Here is a 15,979-nt window from a genome sequence, read left to right as displayed (position 1 = left end):
TAATTGCAGAGCTGTTATTCTATGTAATGTGTGATGTAACAAGTACAGCCTTAGCTCATAGGCTTGCCTTATGGGAAGGTTCCTTGGAACAATAGCCATGTCATTCATACAGAGCAATTATTTTCTGAGTTAAAAGACAATTAAAAGAAGTATCTTATAAGAAATAAGAATTCCAGATTATGAATGGGGTAATATGAAGTTCAGATATGATCTGTAGTTCTGGAGTGATAGCAGCCCTTTAAAATCCTCTGTGTGTGTGGCCATTGTTCCAAGGAAGAGAAAGTTATACTAAAGTAATAAGGTATGGCAGTTATTTCTTTATGACTTACAAAGATGTCCATGGTAGTTTAGCAAATTAATGATCAGTTTGAAATATCCTTTCCTTACATTAGATTTCCTAAGAGAGGACACAAGAGTTGGGACCAGCTTCCTGCGTGTGGCAGCCCGTGATGATGACTACAGCTCAAATGCTGCCATTACATATTCCATAGCAAATGATGAACCAAATTATTTACAGATTAATCCTACCACAGGCTGGGTGTTTGTGAACCAGCCCATATCTCAGGTATGGTGCTTGCTTTCCTTTTTAAGCTGACTATTTCAGTATATCCTAGGAGGGACTGAGGTCATGAGTTTGGGTTACCCCTTCAGGTTAAAGGATCAATACATCTATTTAAATTAAACATGAGTCTAAGGCTTTTAGCTGTTGGGTTCATTGACTGTGAATTGCATATGAGCAAGCCCTGCTTTCAGCTGGGAAGCAGCAGCTACAGCACTGCCTCTGAGACTTGCTCTTCCCATTTCCCTGCCTTTGGCATGCTAATTCCAAGGCCTGGAGGGCTGAGGTCATAAGCAGAGGAGCAAGAACCCAAGTGTAGGACTTCACTGTGTTAACAGGCAATGAGTCAAGACACAAACCTGAATGGGAACAAGGGTGAAATTTTGGTCCTGATACAGATTCCCAACTTGATATATGTCAGTTTTGGTGGATTAAGCATAGGTGTCCCTCAGGAAGGTGAAAGCGTAATTCATGTATCTAAAATTGATCAGTTTCAGCTATTTCTAAATACCTACACAAGCAGTTGGATATTTTCAGGTTTTAAAGTAATTTATTTTGAAATGGAAATACTGTTGCAGATGTCAGTCTTCAAATAGATATTTTTAATACTGACATTTAATGTCTAAGTAACTGACACACAAAAGTTTGGTGAAGGGGTATTATTTTAATATATTTTCTTTAATGAATCAAAGAACCCTACACACCTAATAACAAGAACTGTTAATAGGTAAGCTTAAGAACTCAGGAGCTCCACAAAGTAGGTTTTTTGGTTCAGTTTGGTTTTAAATTTTGTGTCACATTTTGCTTAGGTTTATTGAGACAAATAGCAAAATTTTCCAACAATCTTCAGTAAAGGAAATAGAATTTTCATCAAATTTCACCTATTTCGTATTTTGAATTCAGCTGCAGGTATTATTTTTCTGTGTAGGTTATTTTTAAGTGTGCCTTTAATCTTATGTATTAATGTATTTTGGAGGCCTGCTCAAACCTTTTTTACTGTTCAGAAGTCATCTATAATTCGAGAGATAACAGCTACAGATGGAGGCAACAGGAGCAGTAAAGTGGAACTTTCTGTAACTGTAACCAGTGCAAAAAACCAACCTCCACAGTGGGAAAGAGACAGTTATGAAGTCGTTATTCCAGAGAATACTACACGGGATGCCTCAATTTTGGTAAGGTTGGGACAGGCTTGTTTGTCTGTCTGTAGCTCTCAGGCTGAACATTGTTTATTTGCTTAAATATAGTGAGCTTTTATAAGAGTTTTGTGGTTTTTAGCTGACTATCTGGGAGAGTCAAAGCACAAAAGCTTTTAGAAGTGTTGCTGTACTTACAGAAGTGTTGATTACACACACTTTTTGAACTGTGCAGACAATCAAAGCAACTTCTCCCCTTGGAGATCCCCGTGTCACTTACAACCTGGAAGAGGGGCTTGTCCCAGAGGCCAACATGCCAGTTCGTTTCTACCTCACTCCAAACAGACATGATGGCTCTGCTTCAATCCTGGTAGCTGAGCCACTGGATTATGAAACGACAAAGAGCTTTCTGCTGCGGGTCCGAGCACAGAACGTGGCTGCAGTTCCTCTGGCAGCATTCACCATGGTCTATGTTAATGTCACAGGTGTGTGAGCTGTTCAGTGATGTCACAGTATAATCCTGTACTGCTTTCCTTTGAAGTTTTATAGTTTTCTCTTTGCGTGCTCTTTTTGGTGTTCTAGATGTCAATGACAATGTCCCATTCTTCACTTCATCTATTTATGAAGCCTCAGTAACAGAGGGAGCTGATGTGGGGACATTTGTCACTCAGGTGTCTGCCACTGACCTCGACCTTGGTCAGCATGGTGAGGTAAGAAAGTGGGGACCTTCATCTCTCCTGATGAAAGCTGTGGAATAACTTCTGCATGAACAATGGCTAAACAGTCTGGAAATCTTCAGCCTAGAAAAGGGATGACTAATAGGGAAATGTAGAGTGAAATAAAGTAGTTAATTACATACTTGTCTATGTTGCTATGTGAAAAATGCAGTAGGTGTGAGGCAGAAAACAAAGAGGAAATATTTAGACAACCGGTAGCTCAGATGAAATTCTTGCTGTAGAATTCTCTGGTCTAGAAAGTTCTACATGAGCCTAAAATGAGATTGGATAAACTAATGGAAGAAAAGCTGTGTTAAAAGCTTCTGTTAATTGGAAATCATTGGGGTACTTCAAACTGAATCCTTACAAAATATGGCAAGTTAACACCCAAAGTGAATGTATTTCTTGCTGATTAAAAAACCAGAAAGTAGATACATCCTTAGAACAAGAGTGCAAGCTGAAGTCAAGTCACAAAAACATGTATGTAATAGATACTGAGCAGGTTCAAATGCAGCTCACCTGTGGCCGTTGTATTAGTACTTGGGATCTTTAGCCGAGTTTGAGTGCTGCAGCACAAGCACTGCACAAATGTGTGCTAGTGAAATCAGGAGCTGATCAGACAAATTATTTTCCTTTACAGATCAGCAGTCAAGGAAGTTAATTGGCTTTAGACCAGATTGCTGAAGCTGCAGTTTTACCCATCTTCCTTGGCCTGATCAAGTATTCATGGATGAGACTGTTCTTCCTCTCGTTAAGTAGTGATCTAGTTGTGAACTATCCAACAAAAGAAAAGTTTATGTTAACAATTTCTTTTTAATCCTGTAGATAACTTACTCCCTGTTACATGACAGTGGCAGAGACTACGCCTCTTTTCGCTTGGACCCCCAGACAGGCTCCATATACACCACCTCAGTGTTTGACAGGGAGGAGAAGGGCTCCTACCTTCTGGAAGTCACCTCAGTGGATGGGTCTGAATCAGCTCGACCTGGAAAGCATGGGAAGCCAAACTCTGGTAAGAGACAGATGGCTGTGCTAAGTGTGATATTATCTGGATTGTGTCTGAAAACAGAAGCTCTGAAATACAGGATTAAATGGTAATTTCTGGTTCTTTTCACGGCTTGTGTTTTGGTTTCACACCTGTTGTTTTGGTTTCGTGGTGGCTTTTTTCCGTTTATCTGTGCAACAGTTGTGTCAGAGCTGAAAGATAAATTTTACATGATGATCAAGCAAGCTTTTTGTTCTGAAATTAAAGAAAATCCTACAGGCCTTCATATTTAGAGTTTAGAGAGTATTTCCTAGCTAGCAATGATGTGCCTATTGTCTATAGGATGCAAGTCTTTGGGCAGTGGAAGTGTTTCTCAAAGCACTGCATATGGTACTGTATTCAATCAAAAGTCATTATGAAGCAGCAATGTTCAAGATAGAAAATCCTTTTCTCAATTGTTCACCCTGCTTAAATAAAAACTTAAGATTTTGTGGCTTCAGGATGAAAAGTTATGACTAAACACTGTACAACTGCCATATTAGGCATCAATTATTCATGTATTATCTGTTTAAACAAATTGGATGTGACATTCATTTGATACCCAAGTGCTTTTGAGTAATGTTGGTATATATATGGTCCTCAACCCTAAGGGTTTGTTTCTGTATTGTCTGCATATTTGTCTTCATGTAATGTGCAGGCAGACAGGTTAAGGGATTGTAGCTGACAGAAGTGGCACAGCTGGGGGTTTGAATCTCTTGCTCCTTGTGTCTCCAGACACGGCCTATGTGCGAGTTTCCATCAGTGATGTGAACGACAACCAGCCAGTCTTTGCCCAGAGTGTCTACGAGGTGAACGTGGATGAGGACCAGGATGTGGGATCCACCATCCTTACAGTCAGTGCTAACGATGAGGATGAAGGTAAAGCATTGGAATCCCCCACAGCTCTGTCCAAAGTATTAATCTGTTGATCTCAGCACACCAAGACATATTTGGTGGTGTTAGAAAGGGAAATGTCTTTTTGTCTCTAGGTTTTAAAACTTCTTTAAGTGTGAACTGATCACGCATGAACATTAGCTCATAATGGAGCTGTGAGGCACAATCTCTTATTTCAGGAGACATGCATTAATGTGGGATGATAGGAGATAATTTCTGTGCCTGCAGATTCAAATTTTTTATATATCAGATCATTTTCTTACAAATGGGTGCCAATAAAAATGTCCTGGTTAACTAGAATAAGTCAGACTTGATTTCAGTAAGATTCATTTGCTTTCTCTGTAATGGACAGTATAGTTTGTGTTTGTTTTGTTTGTTTTCTAAAATTTGTACCTAGACTTCCTGAATGCATATGATGAATTTTAGCTACACTGTTTTATCCACAAATCAGCCAGAAATTCAGCCACTAATCATGTAAAAGTAAGTACATAACCAGTGCTCATAAAAGAGAGAGGGATTAGTACATGCTTCCATCTTTTGACCATGGAGCACTGCTAATTCAGCCTCACTGTATGGTGAAACACTACTTTTTTTGTTATTGCACAAGTCCCAAAGGACTGTTCTATCAGTGTGTTTGTGCAGTGCAGGGAAATCCTGACTGCACTGGATTCCTCCCACTCTGTAGGAGGCTGAGGCAAATGTGGTACAGATGTACTGCAGAAGGATTTACCTACTCAAGGAACTTTCAGTTTGGTGCTTAGGCTGCCTGTAAATCTACTGTTTAGTGTTGGACAGGGGACCTGATGTGATGGATATGTGGCACTTCATTTCTGCCCTCTAAATAAAGTAAAAACAGAATTATTACTTCATTGCAAAGACACGTTTTGTAGAGACAAACTACAGTTGGACACACCAGAACTGAAAATGCTGATAAATAATCTGACATAGCTGCATGTTTTAAAAGACCACAAAAATGATAAAAATAATACCACTTATCAGTTATTGTATGATTTGTACTTCATGTCAACATCCCATGCATCAGTCTGCTTCAAGAAATGTGTTTTCTGACGCTGTTGGTAATTGACAGGAACAAATGCTAAATTACGGTATCAGATCACAGCTGGAAACACAGGAGGAGTGCTGGATGTAGATCCAGAAACAGGAGCCATTTTCATTGCCCAACCACTGGACTATGAAGAAACAAAAATGTATGAGATCCACTTATTGGCCTCTGATGGGAAATGGGAAGATTATGCAGTTATCATCATCAACATCATGAATAAAAATGATGAGGCTCCAGTTTTCTCTATCAATGAATACTATGGAAGTATAATTGAGGAACTGGATGCGTTACCAGTCTTTGTACTGCAGGTAGTGTATGAGTTTCAGAGATTATAATATTTCCATGAAAAAGCACAGATTACTGTGGTACAATTATGTTAAAAATAACTCAGCACATATTTATATTAGTGAAGTTCAATTTTACTAAGTTTTTTTGTCACTGGAAGAGAAGAAATGGACTTTTGTAGAAAAAAAAAATTACAGGGATAGTAAGTAGGATAAACAGGATAGATCATTTATTGATCCTGAAAAGCAAATAATTGACAATTTAAAGTAGCTATCAGAATATCATATTTAAATTACCTGTATGAATATGAAAAATACAATATTATTTTAGTACTAAAATTTTTAAGTTGTTAACATAGTTAAAAATGCTTATTTGCCTGCTCTGAATTGTCCCTGTGTTTGCTGTTCTGTGGCATGCACATATTAATAGCATGTCATATGCTTTTGCTTGGACTCCTTTAGAGTGGAGCAGCATATAGGATGTGATGCAATCACTGCATATTTCATACTTTCTATGTTGTTTGGTTTTTTTTGAAACTTTTGTAGGTTCTGGCCAGTGATCCTGATAGTGGTGTTGATGGAGGAGATTTGAGATATTCCTTGCACGGGTATGGTGCAGGTGATATTTTCACAATAGATGAGAAAACAGGCAGCATTTACTCACACAAGAGGCTGGACCGGGAAGAGAGAGCACTGTGGAGATTTATTGTGTTGGCTACTGATGAAGGTGGAGGAGGACTTACAGGGTTTGCTGATGTGATTATCAATGTGTGGGATATAAATGACAATGCCCCCATGTTCACGTGCATGCCTGATGACTGCAACGGGAATGTCTTTGAAAACTCTCCTGCAGACACCTTAGTCATGGAAATGGGTGCAGTCGATCGTGATGATCCAGATGTTGGTCTTAATGCTGTCCTGACGTACAGGATAACAGACAACGTGAGGAACGAGTTCGGTACTGACATGTTTAATATCAATCCCAATACTGGTACCATCCATGTGGCAGGGGGACTGCTAGACAGAGAGAGGACTGAGAGTTATTTTCTTACTGTTGAAGCAAGAGATGGGGACGGGCTAACAGGAACGGGCACTGCCACTGTCTGGGTCGCGGACGTCAATGATAACAGTCCGAAATTCACAAAGAAGTTGTGGCAGGCAGCGATTCCTGAGAACAGTGCCATCGACTCAGAAGTCCTGCAAGTGTGTGCTACAGATGCAGACATTGGGGAAAATGCAGACTTAACGTTCAATATCATTGGGGGAGACCCAGATCAGAAGTTTTATATTGAGAATGACAAAGAATGGCAATGTGGCACTGTTCGACTGAAAAAAAAGTTGGATTTTGAGAATGCCCGTGAAAGACAGTTTAATCTTACTATTACTGTGGAAGACCTGGATTTTTCTAGTGTTGCAGTGTGCCTGATTGAAGTTGAAGACTCAAATGACCACAGCCCAGCTTTCCTTTCTCAGTTTATTCAGGCAAACCCTTTATTTGAAGACGTGCCTGTAGGTACTACAGTAACCACAGTGAGAGCTACAGACAAGGACTCTAATTTGAATGGGAAGATTATCTATTCTATAAAGTCAGATTCAGATCCTATGAGACGGTTTGTGGTTGACCAGTATGGTCATGTGGTTGTGGCAAATGCACTGGATCGTGAAGCCATTCAGAAATACGCTTTAATTGTACAAGCTTCAGATCAGGGGACACCTGCCCGCACTGGAAGCGTTACAGTTTTAATTAACTTGCTTGATATTAATGACAATGGACCAAGGTTTGAGGCACCATACATGCCTGTAGTTTGGGAAAATACATTGAAGCCTGAAATAGTGCACATGAACCATACATCAAAGCTGCTTCATGCATTTGATCCAGACGGTGAGGAAAATGGGCCACCCTTTACCTTTTCATTGCCACCAGATTATCAGCATTCTTTGGATTTTTCTCTTACTGACAACAGAAACAACACAGCAACTATAACAGCTTTGAGGTCCTTTGACAGAGAAAAGCAGAAGGTGTTTCACCTGCCAATAGTTATAACAGATAGTGGGATTCCACCTATGAGCTCCACAAACACCCTGACTGTAACAGTTGGGGATGAGAACGACAACTGCCATGAGTCTGGCCACAAGGAGGTCTATGTGTACAGTTTCAAAGGTAAGTGCTAGCTGGATGTTATATCATAGTCTGGATATTATATCAGATTCATGAATGTAGCAGAGTTTTATACATAATTTCTCTCTTGCAGTCTGCTAGTCTATTTCTTTGAAGTTTACATACTTCAAAACTGCAGCTCCAGGTCTGCAGACTCCTAAGTAAAGTGAAATAAGTGAAATATATTTGCAAAACTCAGATCTTAGTGTGTAAAATATTATCTACCAAAAACCTGTTAGCTGCCAATGAGTATATATTAAAATTGCAGAAAAAGCAGCATTATTATAAACCAATAAAATCTACTTTCCATTAATGAGTGTTCACCTACAGAAGGTATTTTGCAGTTAAATTTTCTGAGTTTGCTATGCCTAAATTAGAAAAAGATGTGACCAGATCATACTGTAGAAATGAGAGAATGAAGCATCTAGGGTGGCTTGGGTCCAGATTTGAACCTTTAAAATCTCCCAAGTTAAACCTTGACTGTGGAATTCAGATGTCTCCTTCCCTGGACTTGTTCCTCTTGCTGTTTAAGAAGAGTTGATTGGATGTCCCACTTCTGTGACAGCCCACAGGGGCCTGAAAAAAGGACTAATACTTGGCCCAGCTTGGTATCTTCTTGCCCTTTTCCTTTTCTCAGTCATGTCCTTCTCCCTCAGCTGTACACCACAAGATGCTCTCCCTCTTTTCCTGGGTTCCACTTGTGTGCTCTTCAAAATAATAGAGTAGCAGTGAAACATTATGAATTAACTCCTGATATGGTGATTTTTAATTTTTATTTTTTTGTCTGAGAGTTTTGTAGAGAGTTGTATTTATGTATTATTCTGGTGTTGTTTTGTGCTGTTTCCAGCTTTTCTTCTTTCATGTGACATCTCCAGTGTATTCACATTGCCAGAACTGGCAGAAATCATATGACAGGCTATGCATTGTTTTAAGAAACTTGGATCATAACCATCACTAAATTGAGTAGGAATCTGAAAATAATAAATGCAGTAATGAATGTGACAGAATATAAAGTGCACTGAAAAGCAAAAACTAAATGCAGATTTATTATAATTTATCTCAACAGGAAAATGGTCAACAACAGTGCTTGGGGAAGTGTTTGCACCAGATCAGGATGACTGGGACAATAAAACATTTCTCTCTGAAGGAAAACTGCTCAAGTGAGGATTGTATTTCTGTCAAAATGAGTAATATTTATGCTTCTGTAATTATTTTGCTCACCATGTATTTCTCTGTGTTCAGGATGTGCATAAGGCCAGGGTTACTGAGTGTATTAAGAGATGTACCTTTTGAATGCTCTTCTTCTTTTTCACTTGAGTTACTAGGTATTAAGAAATTAATGCATGAAATATTTTTTCCAAGACAATGCAGGATCGCACCATGATGTTGATTTTTATTCAGATGTCATAGTTAATTTACTTAAAAATGTGTGTCCTGTAAGCTCCAGTTTAAAAATAAGCAGAGTTTCTAACACTTGCTCTCAAATGTTAGGGTTGATGGAATACAAATCCTGAATTTAAAAGCAAAGAATGGAGTCATTTCATCAAAAATGAAAGGGAATTTGGTGCTCTCCTGTGATGGCTAAATTTACAATTGCATATGAAAACCATGACTCAGATTAGTGGAAGTTTTTTCCAGTTAATTGAAATGTTGAATTGGACACTTAATTCCTACTTAGACATTATTTGTTCATATTTTAAAGTGAGATGGTTTATGGCATAACTGTATGGTGTTTGAAAGGGAAAAAAAGGATGTGAAAGTGAATGCAAATTTTGGTCTGTGCTGTGACTAAAAGTTTAAAAGCTTTATGTAGCCTAAAATTAAAGACTGACTTTCTGTCCATCTGCAGCCCATGGACCTGTTTCCATATTAAGAGGTTACTGTTCCATAATGGTCATGGAATATTTCCATAATTGCTGATTACTGGTCCTTTGAGGTGTCAAATGAAGATGCCGTGAGAGATTTTATACAGACTTACCCTGTTCCAGATAGAGATGTGAGAATCTGGAATGATAAGTGTGGTTTTGTCACTTCCTACTACTGACCTCAGAGGCTTGCCCATGATGACTGTGCTGAACCACGTGGTTCAACAGCACACTGCTTTTGTTCAAATTTGGGAAAGGCTGAGTGGCAGGAACAGCTTTTTATAACATTTCCAGATTGTCATTTCTCAGTTAAGGTGGCCGAGGTGCCTTTCTGAGGTTGTTGGATAATTCCCATAAGTTTTGGTCCTGTAACCTTCATAGTAACATTTAAGGCCTTCTGAATCATGTCAATGAATAAAGTAAGTCCTCAACTTTGATTTGTTAAGATTTCCTAATTGAAGGTTTCTGTGTAGATCTTTCAGATTAAATCAGAGGACTGGGTCTTTGCTGATGGTGGATAACACTCCTCAGGGAATATACAACTTAAGAGTTAGAGTTTCTGATGGAGTTTGTCCTGATGTTATATCTACAGTACAAATCCACATCAAAGACCTGGAAAATGAAGCCATACAAAACTCAGCCACTGTGCGTTTCTCAGGTTGGTTTTATTTGCCGGTGAGAGTTTAGATCAGCTGCTTCTCTAACTTAATGTTTATGTGGTGTAGGTATTATCATATCAATATTTGATATGCTTATCACTGTAGGGTACTTTCTGGTATGTTTCTATATTGTTAAATAAGAAATAAATTGAGAAATTAACCTCTGAGCTCCCTGTATTTCATGTTTATCTATTTTCGAATCTCATAAGCAGGTGTCACAGCAGAGGAGTTCATAAGGAGAGATGAACATGGCAAAACGAGACATGGCAAGTTCAAGGAGTTCCTTGCAAAACTGTTACCTGCTAAGCTGAGTGATGTCATTGTCTTCAGTGTGATGAACAGGGATGGAAAACAGACAGATGTGAGATTTGCAGTCCGTGCTAGCCCGGCCTATTACAGACCTGAGAAACTACATGCGGAGATGGCAGCCTTTAAAACTGAGGTTTGTTCTCTGGGGTCATCTGTGGAACTCACCCAAACACTGAATTTGCAGGGTGTATATCCCAAACCCCAGTGGAAAAATATTCTGTATCTACAGATAAGGGTTTTATTGCTTTATTGCACTCAGAACAAAAACACTTGTCAAACAAGTGTTTAATTCAAGCTTTCTCTCTTCTTTTTAGTGCCATACATACTGGTATTGTATGGTTGTACTAAGTTCTGGTTCAATGAATGTAATCACTGGGGAGCTTCAGAAGAATGGGTCTCCACTGGTGTCATGGGGTAGATACCTGTGTTTTCTCCAGTCAGTGTTTCATTGTGTAATCCCCAAATCCCCTCATCATCAGCTTGTGTTTAGACACTTGGAGTGGAGGCTTGATGCCACCTTGACAGAAATTGTACAGTACAAAGAGGTGACACTTCACAGAAAAAATCCTGCTGGAAGGAATGTGTGGGATAGAGGAACAGTTGCAACAGGTAAGTGAGATGGAGACAACCAATCCTGTGGCTGCATTAATCTCACAAAGGACAACTTCGAATACAAAGTCACACCCTCCCCCAACTTCTTTTACTGTTGTAAAGGGAAGATAGGTTTTGGATGGAAGATGTTTTCTGGCCCTTCCTGGTGTTCCCTAAGTGTCCTGCTCTCTTAGCATGCCCTCTAACTCAGTTACACAGACACAGTCTGTCTTGGCCACACCTGGATTTTTCTGTAGTCCTGCACAAAGGCAAAGTGACACTGCTCAGGTTTTCACTCGCCCTGGCCATATTTGGGTTTAATACATGGTCCATCGTATGGATGATTTTTCCCAAAGAGAAATCAGCACTTTCCATTTGTGTGACTATGGTAGAGTCTGCCTGAGTCTGGGAACCAAACAGGGTTGCCTTAACTTACCACCTGCCTCCATCTTGGTGTATCTTAATGGCTCTGTGGATTATGAGAGTCTTCAGAGTGACCACATAGGAAATGCCAGAGAGTATTCATGAAGGGTAATGACTGCTTCTTTTGGATATTTATTGAATTACTGCAACAATAATATAGAAAATCCCACAGATTTCAAATATTCTCTGCCATAATATGTGACAAGCGAATTCATCGAAGTGGTAACAAGGGGATTACTTCACGTATTTTAATGAAAAAATATGTTTGTATTAATTATATACCCCCTTTCAATATTTAATGAATAGCTTCAGTGAGTAATCACCAATAGTTCACAGAAAACCAATCATAGCTGGAGAATTCCTCCAGCAGTTTTTCTGTGTGTATAACTATAAATATAGAAAATAAGTAATTAGCACTGGAATTATTCATTGAATTGCTCCATAAATAATATGTTTGCATCACCTCCTGGGGATATAGTTTTACAACAGCAATTTTTATTTAGCAGAAAAATAATCCATCCTAATACTTTAAAGGAGCCAAGGTTGTTTATATACAGTTTTTTCTAGAACAGTATTACGTAGATGTCTAAATATGCATTACAGACTCTCCACTGATGGTGATAAACATGGGCAGTGGACACAGACCTGCATTGACAGGATGTATCATATCACTATAGAGTATACTCTGTGCCTTTGGGGGCATGGGCATCAATACATGCTATGATGTTTGAGAATATAGGGACAAAGGATTATTAAGGTCAAAGTTCTTACAGTGGTGAACTGAGATGACTACACAAATGAGAAGAAATGTATTTGTTTTGATCTTTTCAAATCTTACTTTTAAGATATTGGCCATAGGTTTTACCATTTGGAAAAATCCCCATATTAAATACATAAAATTCTAGAGTTGTTAGTTTTACATTTGTATACCTTATTCATTTGTGTACCACTGTGAGAGTAGTGAGCCCTTTTGCCTCACTTACCCAAACTCAGGTTTGGGTACTAAATACACATTTCAGTGTATTTGAATCACCAAATACAGATCAAATACAGATCTGAAGCTTTATAACAGACACCTGTGCAAAATTCCCAAATAAGTGGAAGGAGCAAACTCTGATAATTTAGGTGTGTAGGCTGAAGAACAAAAAGCCAGGACTAATGGCAGCCCTGTTCTTGCCTCATACTGTGAGTGGCTCTCTTCCTCCCTCTCTGCCAGTGCTTCCTTGCTCTGTTTGGCATGGAAGCTGTGATCCTCAGAGTCAACTATTTCTACATTACCAGACCTGTGTTTACATGAGGCTTTTTCTATTTGGTACTTGGGCTTTGAGGTGCAACAGTGAACCAGCAAAGATTAACGTGGCATAGAATACAGTATTCAGTATGCTGAATTGACTCTGTTTTTTTCCACACAGTTTGACATGAAATGTAAATTTATGGGGCACAAATCATTAGACTGAATCCAAGTTGCTACAGAGTTGTCTTGTCAGGTCACTTTCTGTGGACATGATTATTGAAGCAGCTCAGCTCTGCATTTTCCTATGTCTGTATCCTTTTGTGTGAGATAATGTAAGAAATAATAGCTGGGTGTTACTGCTGGCTTGAGCTGAAACACACCTGTTGCTGTTGGGGTGCAGAGAGGTGTGATGAAGATGCTGCAGCTCAGAATGTGGAGTTGTCTGCTCTCAGAGCTTTGGTCCTTGGAAATAATGTTAATTAGACCAGTTACAGATTCAACATGTTCACAGTCAATCATGTCAGTGACTAAGTTTTTAGGAAATGCTGCTGCTGTAATTTTTTAATTAAATGTTTCCTGAATTTTTCAAATTACTTTGCTTTCCTGTGTAATCAGGGATGTTACTAAGTAATATTCAAGAAACTAAAACACTGCATTTAAGTCTCTGATGGCTTCGATTTTTCAGAATTGAGGTAAAAGCCGTTATTAGGATGAAAGTGGTGATGTGTTGAACTGTCTTTTCCCGTAGATCCAGTCAGCTCTACAACTTAACATTTCCCAGATCGATGTTGACGAGTGCAGGAGTGCCAACTGCAGTGAGGGCTGTACAAACCACCTCAGTGTGAGCGACATCCCCACGGTGATGGATACCGGGAGCGTGTCCTTTGTGTCCCTCACCACCTCCACCCACGGGATCTGCACCTGCTCCGCCCGTGAGCAGCTGCACCAGCCCTGCTCCTCCTACCCTCGCAGCCCCTGCCTCAATGGGGGCATTTGTACTGACACTTTGAATGGCTACAGGTGAGGAAACTTGCACTGCACATTATGTCTCCCTTCTATTTTTAAAGGCTCGAGTGGTGCTTACAAGGTACCGGTGTGAAATAACCATAAATGTACTTCTGACTGAAGGAGAAACAAAAAACCCCACAAGTGCACTGGGATGTAAACCTAATGGCAACAGGGGCTTTCCTGATGACCCCAATGGGGCTGTGGTCCCAAAAAGTGCATGAGTAACAAAACCCTGGGGAGCACACAGTGGTATAATTAACACGTGTCTTTTTTTAAGAGCACCTAATTCAGTATGAAGGCATGTGTGCCCTGTTTTTTTTCTCTTTTCCAGGAGAGTAATAGTAAGGGTGAATATCAGTGGTAGCAGCAGGGATGTAGGAGTGAAATGTAGTTCAAACAGTGGGTAATAAGGAGCCTAAAAAGCATTAGATAGTAAACTTGCTTTATTATAGCATCACCTGGCATGCAGCAGTATTCTCTTAGTGAAATTAATTCCAGCTAGGAATTAACCTCCCTGAGGTTAATTTACTCTGTAATAAATAGATGTTTGGTGTTCTGTGTTACTTATTTAGGGAAAAAGTTCATTGTTCTCAAAAACTTGGCCTCAAAAATACTTTTTTTTTTGAGGGAGTTAATATAGGGAATAAAAATACTTTGTACTCTTAGAGTATTTTAATAATTGCCAAGCACCCCTGAGAATCTGCTAAAATCTTTGTTTTGCTGATTTTTTAAACTGTGATTTAGTTCTGCATTTGCTGCATGTAAAACCGAAAAATAACGCTGAACATTGGGGAATTCTGACTATTTCTTTTGTTTATGGTCTTTCAGATGTCTTTGTCCTGCTTCCTTTCATGGACCAGACTGCCAGCAGACTAAGCACAGTTTCCATGGAAATGGTTATGCATGGTTTCGTCCCATCAGACCTTGTTTTGAAAGCTCACTGTCTCTAGAGTTTATTACTGTGGTTCCAGATGGACTTTTACTATATAGTGGCCCTTTATCAGATCCAGAACCTGGGAGTACAGAAAACTTCATTGCAATAGGTACTTCTGCAAAAGTGTGTGGAAAAATCAAATGTCTTTTGGGAATGGATTGCTTGTGACCAGTATAATAATTGGCCTATGAATTCTGTATTTCCATTTAATGAGGTAACTTATTTTCTGGTTTGAAAATATTTTGAAGCATTTCCTAACAAGTCTTTCTCCTTTGATGTCTATTTTTGTAGCCTGCACCTCTGGCTTTAGGTTCATCACAGAGTTGTAGAAATGAAGGGGAAAGCAAAACAGACAGATTGATCTATATAAAAAAATAATCTGCCTGGAAAAACTGTAGTGCTATAAAGGAATTTAGGTGCTTTGAAGATAGGTATTACATGAGTAGTGCAGTCATAGTCGCATGTCACTCTTGTTTGGTAAGAGGAGAAATCCACTTAAACTGTCTTGAGTCTGGGGGCAATTTTGCACACTTTTTTGAACAGGCAGTGATGTGATGGATGAATCCAGCCCCATGTGCCACTGTGGGAAGATTCATACACAAGCAGAACTCAGTGCTTTATGTTGACACACATTTAAAAGGCTACTGGTGTTTGTTTTTTGTGAATTAACATAGAAGATGCACAGTATGGTTGGCATTTTATATTTTCCTGATTAATTGAAAGGTAATATGGTTGGATAGTTAATCACGTACCTCTTTTTTTTTGCCTTGCTTTGCAGTTTCTTGTAAATTTGAGTAGAAGATGGGAGGGAAGAAACCTGGATGTACTAATTGTTTTAGAGCATCATAAAATTGCAGGTTGCTTCTCAGGAATTAGTTTCAGTGTTTTGACAGAGAAGTGGAATAATCTAAAGTATATAAGTAAATAATATACTGAATGAGTACTTCTGCTTAATAGAAGACACAGAGTGTAACTCTAGTTATTTCTGTAGTGAACCCCCTGTATGTGACTAGCAATAACCATTAAATCAGTACAGTCAGTAACTGCTGAGATATCCAAAAGTGAAAGATTCAAGTAGCCGAATTTAATTTCTTGCTCATGTTGTATTAGAACTCTCTAGTGGCA

The 15,979-nt window shown here is 39.0% G+C and overlaps 1 protein-coding gene across 1 annotated transcript in view; it reads left to right on the top strand.

Moving 5' to 3' along the window:
• Positions 1-15,979, top strand: part of LOC103620333 (neural-cadherin) — a gene marked incomplete at its 5' end in the record, with an annotated part of 60,865 nt that overhangs the window by 28,882 nt on the left and 16,004 nt on the right. The window contains 13 exons of the mRNA XM_017740834.1: positions 393-565; positions 1,564-1,731; positions 1,928-2,177; positions 2,275-2,402; positions 3,234-3,420; positions 4,168-4,311; positions 5,414-5,697; positions 6,220-7,834; positions 8,898-8,991; positions 10,170-10,354; positions 10,568-10,797; positions 13,661-13,932; positions 14,749-14,979. Of these exons, the coding sequence (XP_017596323.1) occupies positions 393-565; positions 1,564-1,731; positions 1,928-2,177; positions 2,275-2,402; positions 3,234-3,420; positions 4,168-4,311; positions 5,414-5,697; positions 6,220-7,834; positions 8,898-8,991; positions 10,170-10,354; positions 10,568-10,797; positions 13,661-13,932; positions 14,749-14,979 (3,961 nt within the window). The remainder of the gene's footprint in view (positions 1-392; positions 566-1,563; positions 1,732-1,927; positions 2,178-2,274; positions 2,403-3,233; positions 3,421-4,167; positions 4,312-5,413; positions 5,698-6,219; positions 7,835-8,897; positions 8,992-10,169; positions 10,355-10,567; positions 10,798-13,660; positions 13,933-14,748; positions 14,980-15,979) is intronic.

Source organism: Corvus brachyrhynchos, unplaced genomic scaffold (assembly GCF_000691975.1).
Source record: "Corvus brachyrhynchos isolate BGI_N302 unplaced genomic scaffold, ASM69197v1 scaffold26, whole genome shotgun sequence".
In the NCBI taxonomy this organism is placed as follows: Eukaryota; Metazoa; Chordata; class Aves; order Passeriformes; family Corvidae; genus Corvus; species Corvus brachyrhynchos.
Note: the sequence above shows the minus strand (reverse complement) of the source record. Positions and strands in the feature narration are given on the sequence as shown.